We start from the raw sequence: 25,139 nt of genomic DNA, 5'->3' as shown, positions 1-25,139 counted from the left end.
AGACTTCCATTATTATGCCTGTGTTTGTCCTTACTCCTACAGTCTGGGGCTATAATATTTCCTTTCTAAGGCTGTGTTGCTCTTTGCACTTCCAGGTGTGCACTTGTGTGTACTTTTGGGCATGTATCTCTCACCAGGTGTGAGCAGGGCAGGGGAAGTGTTTATCACCGGTGGAGTGCCAGCAGGGGAGTGTTTCCCCCTCTCAAAGCCTTCCAACCTTGTGGAGGGGAAGTGCAGCCAGCAGGATGTGCTGGGCTGCTGCACTGGGGTTTGTGTCAATGTCTGGCTCGTTTCTGCTGGAAATTGCAAAATCTTTCCTGTGCAAGGAGCGGGAAGTTTTGCCCTTTGTGTACATGTAGATTGTTGTGAATTTAAATGGGGAGAATGCTTAGTAGTCGTGAAGCACCAGAACAAACCAGAGGAGGGGGCAGGAATCATGTAGTTCAAAGCTGGTTTTTTACAGACATACAGGGGGTTGTTTTTCATACAGGGAGTTGTTTGTTTGTTTGTTTTCTTTCTTAATTTCTCTAACTCTTAATTCCACTTTATTCTCTCTGTCTGTGTTTACATCTTTACATCAGATGAGGAAAATATTTTTTGGAGGAGAGGGTATAGGAAAAACACAAGAGAAACTTTCTGAGTGTGTGAACAGAAAAATCAGTTATTTATTCTTTGTAACAAACACTTTAAATAGCTATAGAGACAGAAAGTTTACGTTATCTAGCCACTATACCCCCTCTCTGCTTCTCCACCTCCCCCTTTCCCTTTCCCAAAATGGGAGAAAAGTTGAGATGAGAGGAGGTCATGCCTGGAGTCAGCAGGAATCCCTGGGACAGGGGCAGAGCTCTCAGCCTGGCTGTGCGTCTCCAGCACTCCCGTATTCCAAATTCTCCCAAATCCTCCTCGCCGGGGACAGCAGCCGGAGAGCAGCTGGATGGAGCAGAGAGCCTAAAAAACTTCATTCTGCAGGGGGACCTCTAGTGTTTTCCTTTCTCCATGTCCTGGCAGAGTTCCTCCAAAGTACAAATACACACAGAGCTCCCATTGTTTGCAGCCCTTCACAAGCCCACTGATCCTAATATGGAATTCAGCAGGAAACCCATGATTTCCTGACACACAGCAAGCTGGAGAAAGAAAGGAAAAACTCCATTTAAAACCTCCAGACTCTCCTCCATGTAGAAATGAAATGGAAAATGGAGTGGATTTAACAGGAATCCCTGGTTCCTGCGGCCAGGCTGGAGGAAGGGAGACGCGGATCGAAGCCGCAGGCTGCTGATATTTTCTGAAGTCGCAATAAAGACTGGGAACGGCCGGGCAGGATGAGGATTTCCTGACTGGGACAAACGAAAAAGGACAGATCACTCTCTTTTTACGCTATTCCTCTCTGTGTGTTTAATTTATTCACCTCGATGATCCTCTTGACTGATCTGGTAACTGTTAGAAGCGGCTGTGACAGCCTGGAAACATTAGTATGATTTCCTGAGCTTGAGATTTGCTGCTCCCCCCCCCCCCACCCCCCTCCTTCTCCAAACTCAGGAAAAGTCAATACAATCGCACTTCATTTTTCCTTCATGTGCACTTGGAAGTCCTGGGAGCAGCCAGAGCAGCGGCAGCAGCAAGAATGAACTGCAAGGAGGAAAATGACAACTGCACTGACGGGAGCAGGAGCAACACCAAGAAGATGCTGAAATGCGTGGTGGTTGGGGATGGTGCAGTTGGGAAAACCTGTTTGCTGATGAGCTATGCCAACGATGCATTCCCAGAGGAGTATGTCCCCACTGTATTTGACCACTATGCAGGTAAGAAAGTGCTTTAAAAGGAATTTAATCGAGAGCTGCAGGACAGCCAGGTGGGAGGTGAAGGCAGCTCGAGGAGAGGACAGTTCAAAAGGGATGTACGGGTTACTTCTTGCCTGGGAATGTCATTCAGGCCTGGATGGTTGCCAGGCAGCTTAGATGGCAGCCCATAAAATTGGGACAATGCAGGATTTATTCAGAGAACTTATTTGTTTGCCTCTGATTTTTGTCTTGTTTTTGGCAAATAAGAAGCGTTAGGATGCAGTTAAATCCACTGTGTTTTGGGACAACAAATGTAATTCAGCCTCTATCACTTTGTATTCTTGGTTAGTTTTTGAAGTTCTGAGCTTTGTAGTTTGAATTTAGGAAGACTATATATATATATTTTTAAATATATATACACATATATATGTTATCATGATCTTGTCCCTCTTGGCAAATGATGCATAAATTACAATATTGCTATCCTATTTAAGGAATAATCTTTGAGAATATATCCTATTTAAGGAGTGATCTTTGAGAAAACCAGCATAGTCACTTTCCAAGCTGTCAGTATATAACTCTCCTTCCAGAGACGTTTGTTACTCCATCTATAAATACACTTTAATACTACAACTTGATGGTAGTGAAAAGCAGAAGAGGTGATTGATTTGAATCCTTTGTAGTAGGGGAATTTGTAGTATAAGAAAAAACCACAAACATAATCAAGATTACCAATGATATTCACTGCATTGCTGTGCAGAACAGACCCAAAGATTAAGTACAATATTCACAGGCCTCTTTCTGTAGCAATTACTGACTTTGTCCAGCTGTGTCCAGAGTTATCACACAGATGTTTCATAGGCTAAAACTGGTGTTCAATCCTCTGTTTAAGTTTTACTATCCCAAATTCTGCTGTTTTTCTTCTCACAGTGCTCCTTTGGCTCGCAGGGGTTTTTTATGAGATCCCTGACACAGATTCTAGAAGCACTGCAAAACTCATTGCTTATCTTGCAGCAGCAGTTGGAGTTTCCCTCATTCTCTCCCCACCTCCTTAAAAACTGAATTTTCATGGCGTGGTTTATCATAGATTTGGTATTCTGTAATGGGAAAAATCCCTGTTTGCATTCTGGCTCCGTGTCAGGTTTAGCAGATGAACTGGCCAAACAAGAAAAGCTGTGTAATTGCAGAATCTGATCCATGGAAATGTGAAGACCTTTTCCTCCACAAGAGTGGGCAGCGTCACTTCTAATGCAAGCAGCTCTCTCTTTTCTCTGCCCTTCCCACCAGATAGACTGAGTGATCCCTTTGGAAAAAAACATCTCCACAGACAAGATATACAAGATATATTGAACATAATGTACTGCCTGTTGGAAATATGTGCTTCCATGAGCCAAAATCCCTAAGGGCTGCCTCCTACTGCAACAGCACCCACTTTCCTGTGATAACTTCAGATCTGCTCATCCCTTACAAAGTGCTGATCCCAAAACCCACCCTCCCACTCTCCTCCATGCCCTGCAAATACCTCTGCCTATGGGAAAAGCCATCCAATAGCTGGTGCCAGACCACGTGAGCATCAGTCTTGGTGGTTTTGGTGTGAGCCTGGGGGCACTCAAATGTGCACACACAAGGGCAGTGATGCCAGCCAGCCAGGCTGGCACTTGGTGAGGGCACAACTCTGAGTTTCTCCTCCCTAACCAGCCACAGGTGACTCTCAGGGACTTGCTTTGATTCCCTTTCCTCTGTCAGTAGTGTTGGAAATTGCCACGAGGCTCAAAAGTTACTGAGGGATACAAGGGCTGAGGCAAGGATGGGAAGATGAAGCAGCATAATCCTGATTTCCTTGGGGTAAAAGGAGTATGAAGGCACTTTTAAATCAAGCCTCATTTTCAGGGTTTGAAGATTTAACCTCTAAAATATCTCCAGCTATTTTTATCTGCCTTCTTAACTGCTACAACACATAAATATAAAAGTATTTTCAGTGAGAAAACTCATAAAGATAAGAGGAAAAAATAGCTCTGTTTATTACTATGCTGTTCTGAGACAATCCCTGTCCAGTGGCATTGGTCAAAACTAGCATGGACCACAAATGGAATTTCAGTTTTTTGAGGAATCCCATAATTTATTAAACTGATTTCACTACAAAATTTCACACAGAGTCGAGCAGCAGGAATTACTTCTAGAGCAGAGTGCTGGAAAAAAAAATCCCACTCATAAAAATATTACATGGCGTAAAGTATACTACAGCCTATTTAAAATACTGTGGGTATTGACTGAGCAAAGAACTCACTTAAGGCAACCTTGTCCCTGAGCTTACAGTTTGTAGGATCTTCCACTGGATTTTCCACCTCCATCTGTGTGGCAGCCCATGGAGAAGAGGAGAGGTGGGACAGCAGTACCATGGTCACAGAGGTACCATGGGCAGCACAGGCAGCACAGCACATGGGAAAGCTGCACACATGGACAGATCCTGAAGAGTGTAGGAGGCTCTGGAAAATCACATTTGAATTTACCCCAGGAAAATGGTTTATCTACCCCTGTCCCTGCCACTGCTGAAACCAACTGTTTCAATTTTCCCAAACAAGCTGAAAACATCAGATTCAATGGTTCATTTCTGTGCTGGAAATGCTCACAAGCAATTAATTGCTGCAGATTTTTGCAAAGCTTCACTTTCCATGGAAGGTTTTCCACCCAGGTGTTATTACCAGCAGTGGTGTGTTAGCAAGGGCTTCCTCTTGCCTCACCAGGTCACAGCCTGGTTGTGACTCCTGGAGCATTTACCAATTTACTTCTTTCTGATGGAAAATGTAGGGGGTGGGGAGGGGAAGCATTAAAACCCAAGGATTCCAGTGGTGATCTCAGAGCAGTTTCTCACTGCCACGACTCCAGCGACTCGGGGGAGACAGTGATGCTCTCCAGCCCAGCTTTGGGAAAAGCTCCAGCTGCACCAGTGCCGTGGCCAAGGCATTAACTGTTCATGGCCTGAAGCACCAGCTCTGTGCACTTGCCCTGCTGCCTCTCATCTCCTCAGCTCCTGCAGCTGAAGCAGGTGGACGTAGAACAGGAGTGGTCAGGGGAAGCAAGCAGCTGAGTTCCTGCACTATTAGATCTGCACGGTGCTTATTCAGTGCCTTTCACATGAAAGAGCTTGAAACCACTTTATAAAAGTTGGGCCCAACCTGCCTCTACGAAAATCAAAGGCAGCAGCTGAGTGTCACCCAGGGAAGGAGCAGATATTCCTGCAGGTAACTCACACAGCATGTACAGCTCGGACGCAGCGGTGCCTGGCACGAAAAGCTCTTGGTGGCTCACCACGTGTGCAGCTGCACTGTACAAAAGTCCAGAGCAGTTATTAGCTCCACACTAGTAATATCCTGCCTCAGATTTCACCCACAGTCCACAAAACCGAATTTCTCCAAGGCCTGTTGCCAGTGTTGGGATGTGACGGGTGTAGAGTGAATCAGAGCAGTGCCAGAGAGATGGGGAGGGCAAATTTGTTACTTGGATGTGAAAATGGTTTCTTTCATTGGATGCATGGAATTTTATGAGTCTGGTTATTTCTCAAGGCATTTTGAAGAGGTTTTGCTGGAGGCCAGAGCCCTGAGTAGGTTTCCTTGCTTTGGTGAATTTCCAAGTCCCGCACTGGAAGTGTTTAGCCACAAGGCTGTTCCTGGGGCAGGCTCACCAAAGTGCTATCCCAGCGACAAACAGGATATTGCTGGCAATAACTGTAACAATAGGGGCTGTTTGGATAGTGAGTAGATGCTTCAACATGCTGGTTCCACTCTGTTTTTTGAACATCAAATGCTGGTTTTCCGTGAGCAAAGGTCTCTCAGCCAGGGTGACTTATATTGTGCCTAGCTATGTGAGGTTACAAATGTTTATTTAGGGCTGAGGTTGGACCAACAAAAAAAAAAAAAAAAAACTCAATTCAACAGCTAGCAGAGTTGGTTTAACAGTACCAAAGGTAGCTGGCTTGCTCTGTGAAATACGTGAGAAAAATGTGTATTGTTACTTAGGAAGCCACTGAGTATCCCATTTTATATTCATGAAGCCTAAAAACATAGCAATTTTTAACATGAAATTTGTTTGCTCTAAAATTTATATTCAGGCTTCCTGGAGAGGTGATCAATGCCCCAAGGCTGTCAATGTTTAATAGGCATTTGTATAATGCCCTTAATGATGTGCTGTGAGTTTTGGTCAGCCCTGAAATGGTTGAGCAGGACTAAATGATCACTGTAGGCCCCATCCATCTGAAACTATTCAATACTATTGCAGAAGTGCTTTTCTTGTAAATTAAAAATAAAAAAAAGGTCTCCATGCTTAAGGAGCAGTAACAATGGCATGCAGCTAACTTGGTGCATGATTGGACTCACTAGATGGCTGAAGTCTGAGGAAAAGAGGGTTGTGAGTCTAAAACTCAACTCTAGTTCAGGCATAGAGATGAATACCATGCAAACAGCTTTAGGAGACAAAGTTGCATCTTTGATAAATGAGGGAGGTCAATCCCTCCAAAGGGGAACTGCAAAGCATCTGCAAGAAGTAGATGGTGTAAATATGTCCCTTCCTTCCCTCGTGTGTCGGCACAAACTGGTGAGCGTTTATAAATAGTGAACCCATTTGAAAAAAATTAGCATTGGCATGTGATCAGCTAATTAATAGCATACAGAATAGCTCAGCCCTGACTGAGGCTCTGTAAATTAAAAGCAATATAGAAGAAGAGAGACATTTCTTACAGTTTGGAGACACATTTTTTGTTCTTCAGTGATGATTCAATGTAATCTGTCTGACTTTACAGTGAAGTGAGCTGGAGCATCACCAGTCTCACAGAGCAGTGATCCCAACCTTGTGGCCAGACAAGCCATGCAAGAAGGGAGTGTCTCCTGCTCTGGCATTTTTAGTAGCATAGAAGCTGCACTACTGCTCTTGCTCAGAGCAGCTCATACCTGTGCAAACCCACAGATCTATTATATCCTGCCTGTATGTCGCAGCACTGACCCAAATCCCTGCTCCTCGTGTCCCCCCGTGGAGGGAAGGAGTTGGAAGTGGGCTATCAGTGATCCTGGGGCTGCCATGGCTGGCTGCTCTCTGTTCTGGGGCAGGCAGGAGCACCCAGGGGAATCAGGCCAAGCACCAGGCAGCAGCTCTGCCTTGCAGCCTCTGCCAAGGAACAGAAAACACCAGCCAAGACATGGCAGAAACCCAAGGAGAGCCCTGACATCCCAAATTTCTCCAGCTACAGGCATGAGAGCACATCTGGCCACACTTTTGGTGTGCTAGCCATTTTGAATTGATTGCTAATGCACACTGGTTCCAACCCATCCCTGCTTGCCACCGTGTGTAATTGATAACCCCTCATCACTTTTTTCCCCCTGTTGAAACTCTGACAGGAAAAGAATGCCCAAGTAGATCTACAATTTCTGCACGGGTGCTGCCGTGGGAGTCTTCACACTGCCACATTCTTGAGACAGTTGTCTCCTATAAACAGTCTTGGTAGCACATTAGAGAAACTCTTCGTACAATGTTTGGGGTCATTAAACTCAAATAGATATAAATAGAACTGAAAGAGAGCTGTGATGTTTATTTGCATGGATATTTGCAGTGGGTTTCTTTTTCCTTTTAATGTTCATCCAATTTTGATCACACAGATTTGAACTTTAGCCTTGAGACAAGGAAGCATTGACTCTTTTAAGAGCTGGCTCTTTAAACTGGCAGCCACTGAACAGATATGTTCATTTTGCCTCTCAGGAGCTGAAAAAACTTCTCTGCCAATCTTCCTGGTATCATCCAGAATAGACCAGGAATCTCAGTAAAACAATTAAGGTATGAGTATACAACAAACACACCAGTGCAATTCAAATGTTTCCATGGCTGGATTTTTTGAAAATGAATTTTACAGAACCACAGATTCTCAGTCTCCTCACAGTAGGTTTAATTCTGTCCTGAGTCATACACGTCAGAGGTGATGTAGTGATCCTCAGGTTTTTCACATCCAGGAAGCCTGAACAGTCTTTTTACCGAAAAGATGCCTTTTGCCTGAATCACCATGGTCTTTCCACACTCATTTGGGAGGCTCCACATACACCCCTAAGCATCTTGGGGCCTTTTCCTTCTGAGGGTGCTGTCAGTATGCAAAGACCCGAGATAACTATCGCTGCTATCTCTTCCTCACACACATCCCTGTATTGTCCTGAGGCTGCACAGCCCACTTGAAGCCCATGGAGATAGAGGTGTGTGCTTTGGGTTTCTGTTTCTCAGGGCAGATGGTTTCTGCAGCAGTGCTCTGAGCACTGTGGTGACAAAATCCCCATTGTCCCCTGCCCCTACAGCTGCGAATGGGGACGAGCCTGCAGCACCCTAGCTGCTTCTTACCTTTGCCTCTGGCTGTGTTATGCAGCTTCTCTTAGTACTGCTGCCACTCCTGGTTTGGTTTTACTTGGACTTCATGCTCCAGAGAGGCCCAGAAGAGCTCTGCACCAATCCCACATCCCCAATCCCACCAGCCAGGACTCAGCTGACAGCCCAGGAGCTGCAGCAGCCCAAGACAGAACTGATTTCTGCAGCCCATGTCAGCAGCCAGTGGATGTCCTTGTACTTCAAGCACAGCAGGGGACAACACTGCACCATGAATGACATTGGCAGTCTGAAAACTGGGTGTAGAGAGTAAGGAAACTACAGCACATATCACAAAGGATAGGTCCAGGAATTAGAGGAGTAGATGGAGCAGCCATGTTGCTTTATCCGGATTTATCTAGCCTAAATTCCACCTAAGCCCTGCTGTCTCCTGTTTTGTATTAGATATGTGGTGTTTGAAGGGCAAGAGGAATCACAAAGAATACTAAACAAGGAGTTAGACCATTTGAATGTGTGTTGGTGGTTTGGATGTAGAATGATGGGATTTTTCTTAAGGTCAGCCACAGGCCTGAGGGAATGGATGGGAAAGAAGGAAAAGTCAAGTGGCTTAAAAAGAAATATTTCTTTGCATGGTATGTGATTAACCCAAGGAACTTATCACTTTATAAAAGTTCTTGAGGACAGAATTTTAAAACGTGTGCAAAAAAATGGGGTTGGACCATATATTGGGGAGATTGAGTACTATCATAAGCTAATGAAAAAGACTTCTGCAGGAAATGAGCTGGCACAACCTTGGTTCAGGGTTCAGGACAAGACCTAAATTTGGCCTGGTGAATGACAAATTATCTTAAAGCTGCCCAGTGCTATGTCAGAGATGAAGACACCAGGCTGTGAGTTTGGCCCAACCTAGCACCTTGTGCCCAGGGCTTTAGAAAATAACTTTTTGGCTTGATTCTTCTGATCTATGGATGGGCAAACAATTTGAAATTTTGCTTACCCAGCAAAGGACTGCTGCAAAGAGACATGAAGGGATTTGAAAAAATGACCGTTTTCTTCTCCACAACTCGAAGAAAGTCAGGCCTAGTCTTTCCCTACCCTTGTCATCTGCCTAGCATTGCAGGAGGTGACATCAGCTGAGAAGACCAAAACGGAAATTGTGGCCTCTGGCCCTTGAAGGACAATCTCTACAGCTTGAACTTAATCACATCCACTATCTCAAAATCAATAACTGACTCAGTACGTGTGGCCAAGCAACCCAGGTGAGGGGACAAAGCCACTTTTTGGGTGGTGGCAGACCAGGCAGCCAAGCAGATGCTCCACAGCAGATGATGCTCCACATGTAGGAAAGAAAACCAAACATTTAGCAAAGAAGTCTAGGAAACCAAATTCCTAGACATTAAAACTTCATTTCTGCCAGGTGTGGCAGTGTTTTCACTAAGTCAATGTCTTAGTTACTGACCAAGTCAATGCTAAATACCTCTGCTAAAACTTGCTTCTCATTTTCTGCCCTCTTGATAAACTTGATGCTTTGATGTCTGCACTAGTGATACACATCATGGCTACTCTGCATCACCGAGTAGATTTTGCCGTGCAGGCAGTGCCTTTCCTATGTTCTGAATTTCCATTTGTTATGGCCAGACCTAATGACATCATGGAAATGGCGAGGGATGAGGAAGAGCAAACATATTTCCTTCAATTGTTCTGTTCAGACAAAGTCATTAAACAGTAATGACATCTCCTGTCAGATTATTATTTATCTTTGCAATGAAAAAAATACAGGTTATTATACTTCTCATCTGCTTTTAAGAGTTTGCTATTTGCTATTCTCCACTTCTATTGTCCTTGTACCTTGATCTGTGGGTCTTCCACCTAAATCAGGGAATATGCTACTAAAGAATGAAAGTTTTACAAATTGTCACCCAATGTTTTATGCCAAGGGGGAGTGAATGAATGAATTCTAAACAGGATTATTGAACTAGTATTCATCTCCTCTTTCTCCCCAAATGATATCTGGGGAAATTAGTTTTAATTAGTTTTAATCCTAATAATTAAAAGATTACAAAAAAAAGTTGATTTACCTTATTTAATATCTAGCACCATTTGTATTCAAAATGAGAGGTCTCCCTCCTTCATAGATTTGAGGCTGAGATCAAAACCCTCTTCTGAAAAGACAAGTCATATGTGAGGCTTGGAAGGGTCCTGGGGGACATGGTCACTTGCTGGGAGTTGTTGTCCCCTAGCTAGTCCTCATATCCAAAGTGGTGTTTGGGGTCCCAGGGAAGGGGAAGGCATGAAGGACCATGACAAGCTGTTATTTCAGCTAACACAGCTCTCCACATTCAGTGTGTGTCCAGTGGAGCAGCAAAGCCAGCAGTGGGGCTGCCCCAGGGTTGCCTTTTTACCTTGGGAACTGGCACAGCAACGAATCCATAAATACACCAACCACCCTCGGGGGAAGAAAAGGCTGGAAAAAAACTTTTACTGACCAAAGAAATACTGGGAAAAAAATAAAAATCAAAAAACAACTTCCAAAGGAAGGAGATGGACAGCTGTAAAAATATTCCCAAGCACAGTGGCACAGGAGGCACAGTCAGGACGGTGATGGAGCAAGAGGGAAAAAGCAGCACAGTGCTGTGCCAACATCCTCACTCCTGGTTCAGGACAGTGTGCAAGTGTCTCACGGAAGCAGCAGTCCCGGGGATGAGCACAGGAGCCAGCACTTAGGCACCTGAAAGAGTTAAAGAGGGCTGTGCACAGTCCCGGGGATGAGGAGCCAGCACTTAGGCACCTGAAAGAGTTAAAGAGGGCTGTGCAGAGGGGCTGGACAGAAAGGTCCTGCCACAGTGCAGGAGGATGCCTGAGATGACTCACTGGAACTGCTTTCCAACCCCTGCAAACAGAGGCCACGTCTCTTACTAAAGACTCTCTGGCACTGACTCCAGCTATAACTTTGAAGTAATGGCATTAACAGTATCTGCTCATGCTCGGCTCTCTGCAGACTTTAAGGAAAAGCACAGCTTCAGCAATGAGTGGGAAAACATACATGTTCAAACATAGCATTAATTTCTATCCCTTGGGAGATGGGACCAAAAGAGCATCTATTTGCAATAATATGCTGCTTTGCTGAGAACAGACTTAAAGGAAAATCCCATAAGGTTGGAAAATGTGTTTTGAGTTCACAAACTGTCTCATGCTCCGTCTTCAGACCTGGCGGCCATCCAGGTGCTGTGTCCTCACAGGCCAGACCCTCCCCATCTAGGACACACATGGTTCCTGAGCAATGCCCCCAGCTCCATTTCAGAACTGGCTTTCTCCAATAACTGGGTGTAAAGTCAACATCTATGTCTAATTTTGGGAGCCCAGTTGCTGAAGTCTCTGTCCTTGAGCAGCAGAAATGCAGAGACTTGATTTTTTATTTAGAAGTTGAGGCATTTCCACAAGGGAATCTCAGCTCTGGCACAAACTCACACTGAAAATGCCTCCTGAGACCATCTATTTTATGCTGTCTGTATCAAGTAATAGCATGGGGCAGTAATGGCCAGGACCTCACATTGTCCACTCCAGCTGGGTTTGGGCTGTGTGATCCTGCTTCCCAAATGGCTCCACATGGGCACATAAACTTCCCTGAGGGCTCGTGGTGTATCTGCATATAAATCACAAAATAGCTCTAGAGAGCTGTTTGAAACTGCATCTTTATTTTTGTTTAGTTATAGCTGCTCACAAACCTTTTCAGCTGTATCAAGAACACAAAGGAGACTGTAGAATTGCTTGTAGTTTCTGTCTAGTTTGAGCCCATTTTTGCTCACTGAAAACTTGCCATCACAATTTTCAGCAAAACCATGAACAACTTCTAGGAGTCCATTAGGATGCTATGATTTAAGCTCGTAGAAAGATCCTTTACCTCCGCAGTACAGCTCTGCTTTGTTCTAGATAGCCAGTAATGTAACCTGTGAATTGCAAAAATCCAGCACAGTTCCCTTCATCTCATTACCCTCTAGTTACTGCTCAGGATATTTTAAGCCTCTTCCAGCAATACAAGGGAGCCCCACCTCTCATTAAAAAAAAATATATATATATGTGAAGTACAGCTTTAAGAAAATATTTTCCAGGAATATCAGCCATGAAAACAGGATCAATCCCAACATTAAAAGAGGAGTTCATACTCAAAAAAAAATTCTGCTAATCTGCCAGAAACCAGGCCTTATGGATGAAGTCCAAATTAACTGAGCCAGTTCATGATATCATGAATATAGAGAATTTTCCTTGCCACGCATAGAAATAGTCTCTCACGGATTGTGCCACTTGAAGATCTGCAAGGCATTTACCTAAACCATTTGGTTTGGTTAAAGTCCAGTTGGATGAGGTTGCTGTGGTTCTTTTATTTTAATACTTTAGAGTGTTAAGTGCATTTTCTCCCTCAAGTGCCCCTCACGGGAAACTGCTAAAATGGTGAAATAATTCATTCTTCCATTATTTGAATCACATTGCCCAATTTACTTCCTTTCCTGTAAAGAGCTCCTTGTAGCAATACCATAAGTCCCTCCTAATGCTTCCAAGGAAGGAAGAAGCAACAGGGAGTGTGAATACAAAATGAAGTCCCAAATCTGAAGTAATGTTTGACAAAGGAAATCTGTGCCAAGATAATGGGGGAACAGCAATAACTTGTGTTCTCTCCATATGGTGCTCCCAACTGGGTTTCTCTCCCCCTGCCTTCTATTTAAATGCATGAACGTGAGAGATTAGGAAAATAAAAATAATAATGCAAGTCTTGCAATGGTTTTGTAAGGAGAACAGTATTTTGAGACTGTGCCCAACAGGGTGGAAAATCCTGAAGACATGGGGGAGCCTTATCCCTGGCCAAATGCAGTCACAGTTTGTCCTAGTTAGGTGCATGAGACAATTCTTGCAAAAACCTCCTGACTAGAAAGCACCTTGTACTTTCCATCACATGTAGTCTTTCCAGGTCCTGATTTCCTTTCTGCTGCTTCCTCCAGCTTTCAGAATGAACAGCCACATTTCCTTTTCTTGGTATTTATTTTCCACGCTGCTTTTTTTCGTCATGAGCAGGGTCCTTCCACCTGAAACGTTAAAAAAAAAAAAGAAAGACAGATTGTCTTCCTAAAGCTTTCCTGAGTACAGCATAGGCCATGGAGCTGGTCAGAACCAGCTATGGATCCTGCAGAGCCACCTCTGAGGCAGCTGGGTCCAAACCCAAACCACAGGCATTGCACACACAGCGGCTGCCCCGCACGCCCTGGGTGATAATTGTTACCGGGTGTCTCTTCTGATTCCCTCCCGTGCTGCCGAGCTGGCCAGGGCCAAGGGCATGAGAGCAGATGTTCTTCCTCCTGACAGATGTCAGCTCTGCCCCACGGAAAATGTCATCTGAGATGAGTGAGAACCAGCAAGCAGCCAGACAGGGCTTCGCGGGATGGTGGTGGGACCACCCCACGGTGACCAATATCCATTCCAGCAGCCACCTCTTTCCTGGCAAAGCCCTGCCACAGAATTCCATAAAAATATTATCTCAGCATTGTCTAAGTTAGAGAAGGTCAAACGAGCCAAGGAGCTGCATGAGAACCGAAAATTGCCCAAGTAAATAGGAGAGAAGAAGTGGAGAAGTGTGGGAAAGAAATGTACATCCTTAGAGGATGGGGGAAAAGGTATGTTTAAGAGCAGACACTCCATTAGATGTCCATAAATCATAAAACAAGTGATTTGTAACAACTATGTTTTGGGGGATATGACTCATAGCTTTGAACTTTTGGGGTTAGCAAAAGTTCTGGCTAGAGCATTTTTCGTGAACTGTCCCACCAAGAGAAAATGCTGATTCACGAAAGCTGAAGCATTTTTTAAATACTTGAGAGGACAAATTCTTGAGGTCCAGGGCCCTCTGGTTATTTCTGACAGTGCAGCAAAAAAGGCTCAAATTGAAAACATAATATCTGAAGGTTTTGTTTTCATTCCATTGTAAAATGAAAACAAATTGTAAAACCTCAGAAGTTGTCGCAAAGCTGAATTATCATCCCCTGGCCAGTTCTACTTAGTTGCTGTTATTATCCTTTTTCCAGTTGCTGTATTGCAATCATTATTAACCAAGGGCAGGCTTCCTCTGAGTGAAATATTTGTGCAGCAAAGACAAAAAATTCCAAGGAAAGTGCTTCAAATAGCATGAGTTTAGGTGTGGTTTGGGGCTCTCTCAACATGAAGAGCTGCAGTTGCAGGGAGAGGTTGGCAATCCTCACATGCCTTGGCAAACCTGATGCAGAACAAGGCAAGTGCTCAGGAGAAGGGAAAACAGTTTTTGAGCTGAGTGTTGCTCATTTTGTCTTCACTCTCTCTGGTACAGGCTACTGCAGAGGGGTTTTTTCCTTTTCTCTTTTGATGACTTCTGTCATCACATAAATGTCCAATAAATCCACATTTCTGATTTATAAGACCATATATGTTTGATTCCCAGAAGAAGGAAGTTACCCCAAACACTCTCAAAGGTTTTCAAGGGACATCTTCCCTCTGCCAGACACAATCTTGCTCCAGTGAGTGGCCCCCAAAGTTAGTGACACTGGAGCAAGGACTTAGCTGTGCTGCCCAGTGGACATGGAGGGAGGTATCTGTGCCCACATTCTAGAAATGCTGTTTGTGTACTATGAAGGAAATATAAAGGACCTGATTGGGAGCTCACTCTGCATTCACTTAGGAAGAACACCACTATAGTTAGGATAACTGGGTTCTGTGCAATCAGCTGGGTTGAAATTTAAGCTATATTCCCATTTCTGTCACGTCACCTCCAGGATCCCTCCCATATATCTGCATTTCTGTTGTCTGTCATGTTAACAAGCCAAGGCACTGCTGTTTGATAGGAGGGATTCATTCCATAAGCCTGGAGCTAAAACAGTCAGTCCTTCCCAGGAGCTTCTCCAGGGAGGGCTCAAAATCCTGTCATAAGCATGAATTACATCTGACCTAAGGAAGTTCATTTGGGGTGTCTGAGGACCACTGAATTTCAGATTTCCTATGTGGGCAACCCTTTTGAATGTGTTCCTGCTGTGAGCTGTCAGGCAAGAAATAAAACAGAGGCAACAGAAGTAGTGAGAAGTCACTACTGAGGGTGCCTGATGGATTTTCTTCCTTAGAAGAGCTGGAAGCATAACCTGAAAGAGGCTGGTTTCCTTTCCCAGTCAGTGTGGTGGGTGTGGGTGCCTAAAATTAGATACAACCTCTATTAGTTGTAAATATTTATGCCTGTTGCCATAATAAATGGCTTTTAGTCTGACGATCTTCAGCATGAAGAAATTGTGGTAAATACATTTTCAGATAGGAAAAGGAAGAAGTAATAGATTTTAGGCAATCTTTTTCAAGGCTGGCTGTGCTCACACAAGACTTGGGTTCATCTGGTTTTGGAAGGCTCACAGAGCTGGGGCCAAGCAAATCTAAGTCAGGAAACCCTTGAGGTGAAGGAATGTATGACATATGATAAAAAGACAATAGATGAGTGAAATAAGAAAAAGAAGCAGGTATTTTATTCATGCAATTCTGTGCAAAATTCTAAGCTCCCAAGGAATCAGAATAAAGATACAGACATACAGCAGAAAATTTCACAGGAAGAAAGTATCAATTTTCTCCTTATATATTTACAGAACATGCAGGTAAATGTTCATATATTAATAATTCCAAGCTTTATTTTTGTCAAAGAATTAGATTACAAACAAGCCATATGTTTGGGGATTTTTTTTCCCAAATTTCATTTTTTGTTGTATTAATTTGTAGAAACAATTAGAGAAGTACCAATAGTTTCCATTTCAGGAAATTTCCCCCCAAATAATTTCACATATGCCTTTTGCTAAGCATAGACAACAGTACTAATGTCCCGCTCTATTTCAATCCCTGTTAATTACAGGGGCTCATTAATGAGCTTTGTTTCTCTCCATGTTTTGGAATAATCAGAGGAATGAGAGGTTGATCAGCAGGGGAATACAGATGCCATTTCTCCAGTTCTGGGAAATCTCCCATGTACCTGCTCAGAGAAAAGCAACCCCACCAAAATCCTGGTAAGGGCCAGAGTTCACCAGCAACAATAGGAGAGAACAGTAACAGGAACCAGAAAGTCAGGGCAGATCAGGCAAAATAAACACCAACTTCAAAAAATGTGCAGAGCCCAGAAGGAAACTGGACTTTGGCATTCACACTGTACAATGGAGTCTTTCCCAGGGTGGAAAAATATGTAGTTGGCTGGAAAATTTTTCTCTCTTGCCTGCACACCTCAGGCCACAGCCAGATGTTCGAGGATGAAAAATATATCTACCTCTTATGGAAAATTAGGGCAGGGTTTTTCAAGCCATCTTGTAGAGCTAGAGATCCCGATAAAATTCAGCTTGGAAACAGAAATATTGGGTTCCTTGGGAAATCCCCCCCTCCCCCTCATTTTAACTTCTAAGATGTTAAAATCCTCTCATTCAGCTTCCTGAGCTGCTGAAGGCTCCCAGCTCCTCCATGGCCAAGAGTTCTGTCACAGCCATCAGGGTCTTCCCTGCAGGCCAGCAGGAAGCCCACCCTCAGCACCCACTGCATTCATTTATTTGGGTGGTCATTAAACCCTTGGCTATGGAAATACAAGAGCTCAGTGGGAGTCTCAGCAACAGAGACTTTGGTAGCTGCAGCAGAGGATGTTTGACATCACAATTTCTGCAGTCACCCAGTTGGAGAGAAGGCCACAAATTCCCTTAGCTCAGCAAAAGCACAGAGTGACTGGGAGATGATCACTGACACAGGGAGTGCAATGGATACACTCCAGATGTCTCTTTAACATCTGCTGGGATTTATTTTCACCCCTTGGCAGATGGGAAACCTCAGTTCTGGAAAAGAAAAAAAAATCTATGGGCTGAGTTTATAGTAAGGTAGCCAAGACTAGAACTTCTAGTGGTTTGTTTGTCATCCAGCTATTTCTAGAAATACCTCCCTCTGCCCTCTTGGACACCAGGGTGTGTATTTCCCAGACTTGTAGCTGTCTTAAAAGAAAACAGATCTTATACCAGGAAGAAGTGAGGCTGTGGAGATCAATATGTCTGAAAGAACAGGGCTGGGAAAAACTGCAGAGAAAAATGTTCAAGAGAGAAAGCATATTTGCTAGAAAAAACCTCTGCAGTTTGCCATCATCCACATAGCCTTGGGTGAAAAAAAGAGCTTTTTTGGAGTGAGCAAACACAGGCAAACATGGCAGCAGAGGCTAAGGGATGTGGTCCTGAGTTCAAAAGGATATAGCCCTTGTTTCACCTCGAAATTACAAAGTGAACAGAAGGTTATGAGGATGAAATTATTTGTAGGATCGAGTTAATTTGTCCCTGGTGCATTCCTGTGATTACAAGAAGATGTAATTTTTCCATAACTCACCCACATCTTACTTTAGCCCTGGTTTTGTGGACACCAATCCATCACTGACCAGGTAGCTATAACCTGAGGAGTGTCTGACTTCCACCATCTGCTTGTTAAATGTCAGGGAGCCCCTCAGACACCCCAGGCTGCCTTATGAACATACCAGCAACAATTCAGCATTTTAGCTGAAGGGGATGTACAGGGGTACATTTCCTGTCATTTTTCTCATCCTAATTTCTCCAGAGGGTCTCAGCAGTGGTCAATCCATCTTTTGTTTGAGAATCTGCTCCTAACTCAAAGTCCAAAGATCCTGAGTGTACAGAGGAATGTTGCTGTTCTGAGAGGGCAGAGATTTTTGAGAAACCCCTTTGTTTTGAAATCCTCTTAAAACCAAACCAAACCAAACCAGTTTCATAGTGGTCCTCAGTGGTGCGGTATAAACAAGATTTAATTCTCATATCTTTGCCATTTGCTCACTGCTTTCCCCACTGAAATGGCACCAGCTGGCCATTATTATTTCACACTGGAGGGTTCAAATGTTCATGAGCTCTCCGATTCTGGGAGCTCTCATTACCAAGAGCAAGAAAGGTTTCTGGGCTGTTTGGTCAAAAAACACACTTCATATATGAGCAGAGCATAATAATGCATACTCTGCCTAATGTTAAGCAACCCACTGCACGCTATTGAATGCTTAAAAACAAAATGAACCACTGTTATTTTAGATGACCTTGATCATTAAAGCCCTGTGGGCAGCAGGCATCACAGCAGTTAATAGTAACAGTATTTAACATCAAGGAGTAGGATATATTAAGCAAACATTAAGTTCAACCCATAAGCAGTCTCTAGTAAAAGCACAGCAATCCATAAAAGCAGGTTTGTGTCAATACTCACATTTTATTTGGAGGGAGGCACTGGCTTGGGAGGGTCACACAGCTGCAGGGCAGGAACCACGGCCAAATCATCTGTGTCATGGAGCAGAGCCTTACCCACAGCCCGCCCGCTGCCCCCTCCGTGTGCACTAAAGCTGCTCCTGCCTTTATTTTTCCCCTGGAAGAGCCCGAGGTTTAAGCCCTGTTTGCTTTGCCAAAACAGTTCCCAGTCGGCCACCACATCGTGATTTCTTTTCTGTTTCAGTGTCTGTTCATACACAGGGAGTGGAATCACTCTGCTGAAGGCAATATTCCCGTTGGCATGGCCAGGACAGGGATTACACCCTGTGCCCCAAAGCTTTTCCAGCTGGGCAGCCAGGCTTTCCCTTTGCTGTCCCTCCCAGCATTGCTGAGTCCATACTCACACGAGTGATGCTGGAGATCACTGAGCTCTGCCCTGAGGGAAGCAGCAGAAACACAGAGTGAGGGACTATGGACCACAGCAAGTTCCTGTGCTTTCTGTCACTAAAAGCTTCCCTCCACATCTTCATTCAGCCCCCTGTGCAGGTGTAATTACACCTTTGCCTCCATGCATGGCAAGGAAAGTCCTTCCCATAATCATGTTTACACTCATCTGGCTTTAAAAACTCATTAAAGATAAGCACACACTTGCGTGTTCCGCTGAAAAAAACCCAGAATGAGGAAAGTCAGAATTACGCAATACGGAAAGAATACTCTCCATTTATTAAGCATGTCTTGACAGTACATTAAAAAAAAAAAAAAACATTCTGGAGCTTTCTTCTGGGCCAAATATTTCTCCCACTTCATACCATAGGTATGCTCCAGTTGTGCTGGGAGCAGAATGGCAATACTATGACTCACGCCGTATTGTAGGCTGGAAGAACCATATTTTGTTCCAGAATGAAATAGATCGTAGGCATAAGATTTAAAAGGCAGCTTTTTGTAAACTTTACTCCAGTGTGTTCTGGAGCACGTTTTGATCAGTTGCACCATCCAGTCCCTCTCCAACTACAGCCCTGGCTGTGCTTATTTTTGAATTTACAGCTGTGCTGGGAATATAGCATGTCCAAATTACCTTACAGTGGCGAGTGCAGGAGTTAAATTAATTTTTTGTGTTTCTTTCCAGAGCAACCCTCACGGCAGTAATTGCTGCCACACACTTTTGCCATCAATTCAGTGTTGAGACTATGCTGAAGCACTCAGGCACAGATGAAATGATGCTGTTCTTGCATCTCATAAGGGCCTACTAAAACGATTCAAATCTTTTTGTCTGCCAGCCTGTAGGGAGTGAGAATGATCATCCTCCTGCTTTTGTCTTGCATAAATTACACAGGGTTGGCCCCCTAAGACCTCCACAGGCTGAAGGTTTAGATTTAAATTTTCTTGGTAGGGTGGAAGCAAAAAATAATTTAATTCCTGTTTTTTAGCAGATGATGCAAAGCCTCTATGCTGTTTAGCACCAGTTTTATTTGTAACAATCCAGCATTGTCCCCTCTGCATAGGCTCAGACACCAGCCAGCATCACTAGCCCCAGCACAGCCAAACTGGAAACTTCAGAGGCAGTATTTTAGGGATGCAGTCCCTAAAAAAACATCCACAGGGTTAAAAACAAACCCTGGGAAACAGTCCCCTGACCCACAGCCTTTCTCACTAGGACTGAAGCATTTTTAAATACAACTGCCTGTCTCAGAACTGAAGGGACTGTTGCTGGTGTTTACTCTGGAAGTGCCTTTAGCACCAGCCATGTTTTCCACTTCTGACAAGCAAAGCCCATGTGGCAGAGCTTTGGCAGCCACATCAGCCAGCCACGCTTTCTAGGGCTCGCCTCTGAAAAAATAGCATCAGTATCCCTGTGTGGAACACACAGACATCATGGACAATGCTGGAGTTCCTGTATATCCCAGCCCAGCAGGATACAGGTTCCTGTATATCCAGCAGCTGAAAAGCAAGGATTCCTTGCTGCAATTCCCATTTCATCCATGGGTTTGTGTTTAACCTGCCAAGTCCCTGACTGCCCTCTGCACACCTCAGTGGCTGTTCCACATCCGAGAAATCAGGGCAGATAGAGCAGCTCTGTAAATCTCCAGCTGCCTGGCCTTGGGTTCAGGCCAGAAATCCTTCCTTCCTTCCCCCCTCCATGGCCCACTCAACCCTGGTAAGCCCTGAGCTTTCCCGGGATCAGCTGCACCTGACACCTTCAGTTCAGGGCTGCATTCCTCCAGCGAGCTTTGAATCCCTCACAGGGTCTGCTCCAAGCAGGGGGTTTTTTTTGGTTCCCTTAAGAAACCAACAGTTCGGGATACCAGAGACTTCCTTCAGGGAATATACATGCAGATAAAGCCTTAAAACTGTTGGTTGTGTGGAAATAGTCGGATGGCAGACAGAGGCATTTTGCTTTTGGTGGCAGCATCCTCCGGAGACAGCCTTCCCCATCAACACAGCAACCCACACAGCTCTGGGAAAGCTCCACACTCCCTGGGTGCAAACCAGAGCTGTGCACAGCACCCGTGGGAGCACAGGGAAGGACACTGCAGGGTTAAAAACACACACTATCAGGGTGTAAAAACACATCCCGTAAGACTGGGTTGGGATTATTTCTCTCTATATCAAGTCTGTCTTGCAAAGAATGCTCCTGAAATGGAAAGTATTCCAAAAGGTCACAAAAATAATAGAAGGTTTCAAAAATAAGGTGTGTAAAGGAAAAAAAAATCCAGCATTGCAGACATCAAAGCTAGGGACTGTGTGGAAAAACAATACAGAGCAGCGAGGTAAAAGTCCAGAGGGAACAGGGAGGAAGAGAGAATAGGAAGCTCAGGGCAGAAGGATCCTCTTTTTTTAAATGGAGTTCATAACTACAGAATAGCCTAAATGACCTTCAACTACCCAAAATTTAGAATAAAAGTTTTCTACTAAAATTCAACTACCTAGTGAAATTCCTGTGGCAAGGCCAAAGCAGATATACAGTTCAGAGGAAGAGTGGGCAGGGGGTAGATGCTCATTCACATGGCCCAGAATCAATCACATCTTCACCTTCTGAAGTCACACTGCCTGTTCTTGTCCTGTTTATTTGGTCAAATAAGAATCTAGAGTAATATCCAAAAAAAGCCATTGTACCATCAACATACTGTGATGGTTGAAGAGTGCACAGGCAAAGTAAAACAACCTTCACAGCATCCCTCCATCCTGAATCCAGTGGAAGTCCCAAGGAGAAGGGCATGTCTGTGGTGTCCCATTTGCTGTTGATATAGCCTCTGGTTTTAAGTTTTAAACCTTCTGTGTCATAATGAGATTTCCATTTCTTTTCTGATGTGTTTGAGGCCTGCAGGTTATTGAGTTTAAAAGCCAAAACATACAGACGTCAAATTTTGCTTCAGGGTTGAAAAAACATAGAACCTATTGGAAGGGTGGGATCAAGTTAGCCTTTGTTCTCCCAAATTTCACATAAACAAGCATGCTCATGTATCATGTACAAGACAAGCAAAACCAAGAGTGCCTTTCTGAGCTGGAATATTACTAGCCCTTGGTGGGTGGCAGGAACATATGTGCAAGTTATAAGGCTTGAAATTTAGGACTTTGCTCCATAAAATGCCCACATGGATCAGATGAGACATTGCCACTTGTTGAATGAAATGCTGTGGACTGGGTCAGATCCTGACAGCCTGAGCCACCTGGGACAGCATTTGCAGGCTCTATGTGCATCAGAATTTGGTCAGAGATATTTTGGTCCTCAACAGTATTATTTGCCAGTGAATTGTTCTCGAGAAATATGCATGGACAACATGTAGAGATTGATGCAAAATAAAACCACAACAATATAAAACAAGTAATTTCCAATTCCTGTAGTGGATAATACTTTATGATGCATGAAATAGTTGTAATGCAAAAATAAAACAGAACAGACAGAGCACAGATTAATGATTTGATGATTTGGGGATTTTTAAATTGTGATAATTATCCTTATGACTGCAATATAGCCATATAATTATACACTGAAACTTATATTCTGCCTTTGCAAGACTTCTGGTGTAATTTCTCAGTCATTCAAAGAAGTCATTAAATGATGCTGGGAAACAGTCCACATTTTCTGATGTATTGCCTGCCTCCTCCCCCTCTGCTTTTGTGTGCTCTTCCTCTCTCCTCCTCCTCCTCCCAGTCAATTTCAGAGCTACAAAATATCACTGCCTGCCTCAAACCTTGGAAACCAGGAGCAATTCCACCAAAGCCAAATTTGAGGGAGGTAGATCTCTTCAAAGAGTCCCCTGGTCAGAGAAGGGGTTGAAGCCAGCTCATGGCAAGGGATGCCAAGAGAGTGCTTTAAATCTGCAAAGTCCATCTGAAATTCTTTCTAAATGTAAATGTGAGTGCAAGTCTGTGTGTAAACATGTTCCTACAAAAACCCATTGCTTTTAGAATACCAATTTCCCCTGAGGACATTAACTGAGTACAAGGACAGCCAGACCCATAGTAGAGCCCATGGCAGATTCTGGTTTGCCGTATTTAGCATATCTTCATGAGATCTTATATGTGTGCAAATATTAGACACTGAATCACCTGTCAGCACCTCTGGGAGATATCTGCCATCTGCTATTTTCCTGCTATCTGCCATTTCCTATTTCCAATGTCTTGCCTTGGACTGACAGGTAAATATGCAGTCAGGAGGTTTCCTGGGACCCTATTTCTACCCTATCCCTTCTTGTGGACCTGCATGTAGTATCTTCAAGCCTCACATAATTGTCTTTGGAGAACTGTGTTGTGTGAGCAGAGAGCTTTTTGTTAAAGGTTACTCATCAAAGGAACAAGGACAAAAAGCAATAATTAAATCTAAGGAGACAGGGAAGAGAGAGAGAGAGGAAGAGAAAGAGAGAGAGGAGGAGGACAAGGAAACTATGACAACTTTCACTCCTTTATGTAAAATTATGTGCAAACTTTCTCTGCAAAAATTGTGAAAAACAATTTATATCTAAATATATATGGCCAGATGGGTATGGTAACTCAGTGCTGCTTGGGACACAGGATCATTGGAAAAAAAAAATTTTATTAAAGCAGGCCCTTACCAAGCTATGCAAGGGCTGGTTTCTGATTTTGGTAGTTGTTTTAAATTATGTTAGGTTTTGCTCAATAATAGAGAATCAAAAGCACAACTTAGTTTCCAGACCAGTTCTGACCTCTTAGCCAAAATAATGGAAAATTTTCAAAAAATGCCAGGAGGGGATAGAAAAGCTCATCACAATGCTTTTGCTGTCATTGCTCCGTTTTCCCAGGGACAGCTGATGGAGGGCTTTTCCACTGGAGGTGGAATTTCAATTAAGGACTTAACATTTTAGTAAGTAGAGACTGTAACAAACTTGTGGAAGCAGAACATTAGCCATATTAACTGTATTTATGGATTTGCATTCAGGCTGTGCCTGGAAAGGACAATGCAGGCTCTTTCATTTCCTATGGAAAGCTGGGTACAACAGAGCCATTCTCCTGAGTACGTTGCATCCAGCAGAGGCATTGGCTGCTTTTCATGGTGTGCAGAGTTCAGCCTCACCACTCTCAGCAGATGGAGTCCCCGTTGTGTCCCAGATGCAGCACACACACATCTGAGCACAGCACATGATCCAGAGCTGCCTCTCTTCTGAAGTGAAAATGAGTCTTCAGCTTCTGCAGAACTTAGTGCTTCTGAAAGCTCCTTCCTGAAGTATTTTGTTCTTCCTTTCCCTACTTTCTTAGTCCAAATACATAACATCTCTTGTGCCTGGGCTGAAGACAGTAGGGTGTGCCAGCCAACAAGCTCAGCTGCTGTCATCCTTATTCATCATTACATGCCGCCTGTGAGCTTGCCTTCAGGGCAAGAGCAAGCTGTTCTGGGTGATCTGAGAGTCCAAACAGTGCCCTAAACTTCAGCTGTCATTTGTTGTTGGACCACACCAGCCATGTGCTGCTTGAGGAATGATTTCCATACAGCCACAGAAGGGGCATGTATCAGGTGTGAAGCTCCTGTGATTCATTAATGGGACAGGGCTCCAAATGACCATTTTCTCCTGGTTTGGCTGGTCTTGAACACCAGCTTAAATCATCTGACATGGCTCATGATCTCTTTTTTTTTCTTTTCATATTCAAAGTGACAGCTCTTTAACCTTTTGTGCCACGGATCATTACTATGCTAAAGAAAGACCTCTTAAGACCAGAGCATGAGAGAGTAGAGAGGGGTGAACACAAGTATCCACTTTGCATAGTGATTTCACTTTTAAGGGTGACAGTTAACCTTCATTCCTAGGCTATTATCCTTCTAGTTGCATATGTTGTGAATTACAGTCAGTGTCAAGGTCAGATTAGGAAGAGGGTCTTAAAAGCCAGCTTTCAATATTATCTACACAATTTTTCCATTGACTCACTGGGATTCTACCCAAGGGAGACATCAGAAATGCTGGAACACCAAAGAACAGAAAACATAACCAAAGCAATAGGCTGGGGCTCTGGGCATCTACACAAAAGTCACTACAGCAGCAGAGGAGCAGGCTGAAAACACCAAGTTTGGTAGCACAGTCGATGGAGTTTCTCTACATTTTTAAGCTTACACAGCAATACAAAAAAAGACAGCTTACTCAGCCTCTGAGTGCACTTTCCAGATTGTCCCACTATTCCCTGTCATGTGAGATTTTCAAGTCTCATGGTGAAGCACGACCTCGGGAAGCCTGGAAGGGAAGACATCTTTTAGGAACAGAGGTCTCTTGAGAGCGCAGGTCCTATGTGCTCTCCACACAAA

At 43.9% G+C, this 25,139-nt stretch overlaps 1 protein-coding gene across 2 annotated transcripts in view; it reads left to right on the top strand.

Moving 5' to 3' along the window:
• The first annotated feature begins 1,049 nt into the window (after nucleotides 1–1,049).
• Nucleotides 1,050–25,139, top strand: part of RHOJ (ras homolog family member J) — a 60,528-nt gene continuing 36,438 nt past the window's right edge. The window contains exons 1-2 of one of the 2 annotated variants that reach the window (XM_041476166.1): nucleotides 1,116–1,430; nucleotides 1,587–1,799. In XM_041476166.1, coding sequence (XP_041332100.1) covers nucleotides 1,622–1,799 — 178 coding nt within the window. In that variant the 5' untranslated portion in view covers nucleotides 1,116–1,430; nucleotides 1,587–1,621. Of the gene's footprint in view, nucleotides 1,800–25,139 lie in introns of both variants that reach the window. The other variant, XM_041476164.1, reaches the window with a different exon arrangement.

This window comes from Pyrgilauda ruficollis, unplaced genomic scaffold, assembly GCF_017590135.1.
Source record: "Pyrgilauda ruficollis isolate IOZ18807 unplaced genomic scaffold, ASM1759013v1 scaffold38, whole genome shotgun sequence".
Lineage (NCBI taxonomy): Eukaryota > Metazoa > Chordata > Aves > Passeriformes > Passeridae > Pyrgilauda > Pyrgilauda ruficollis.
The sequence above is the reverse complement of the archived record's forward strand: the minus strand, read 5'-3'. Positions and strand labels throughout refer to the sequence as shown.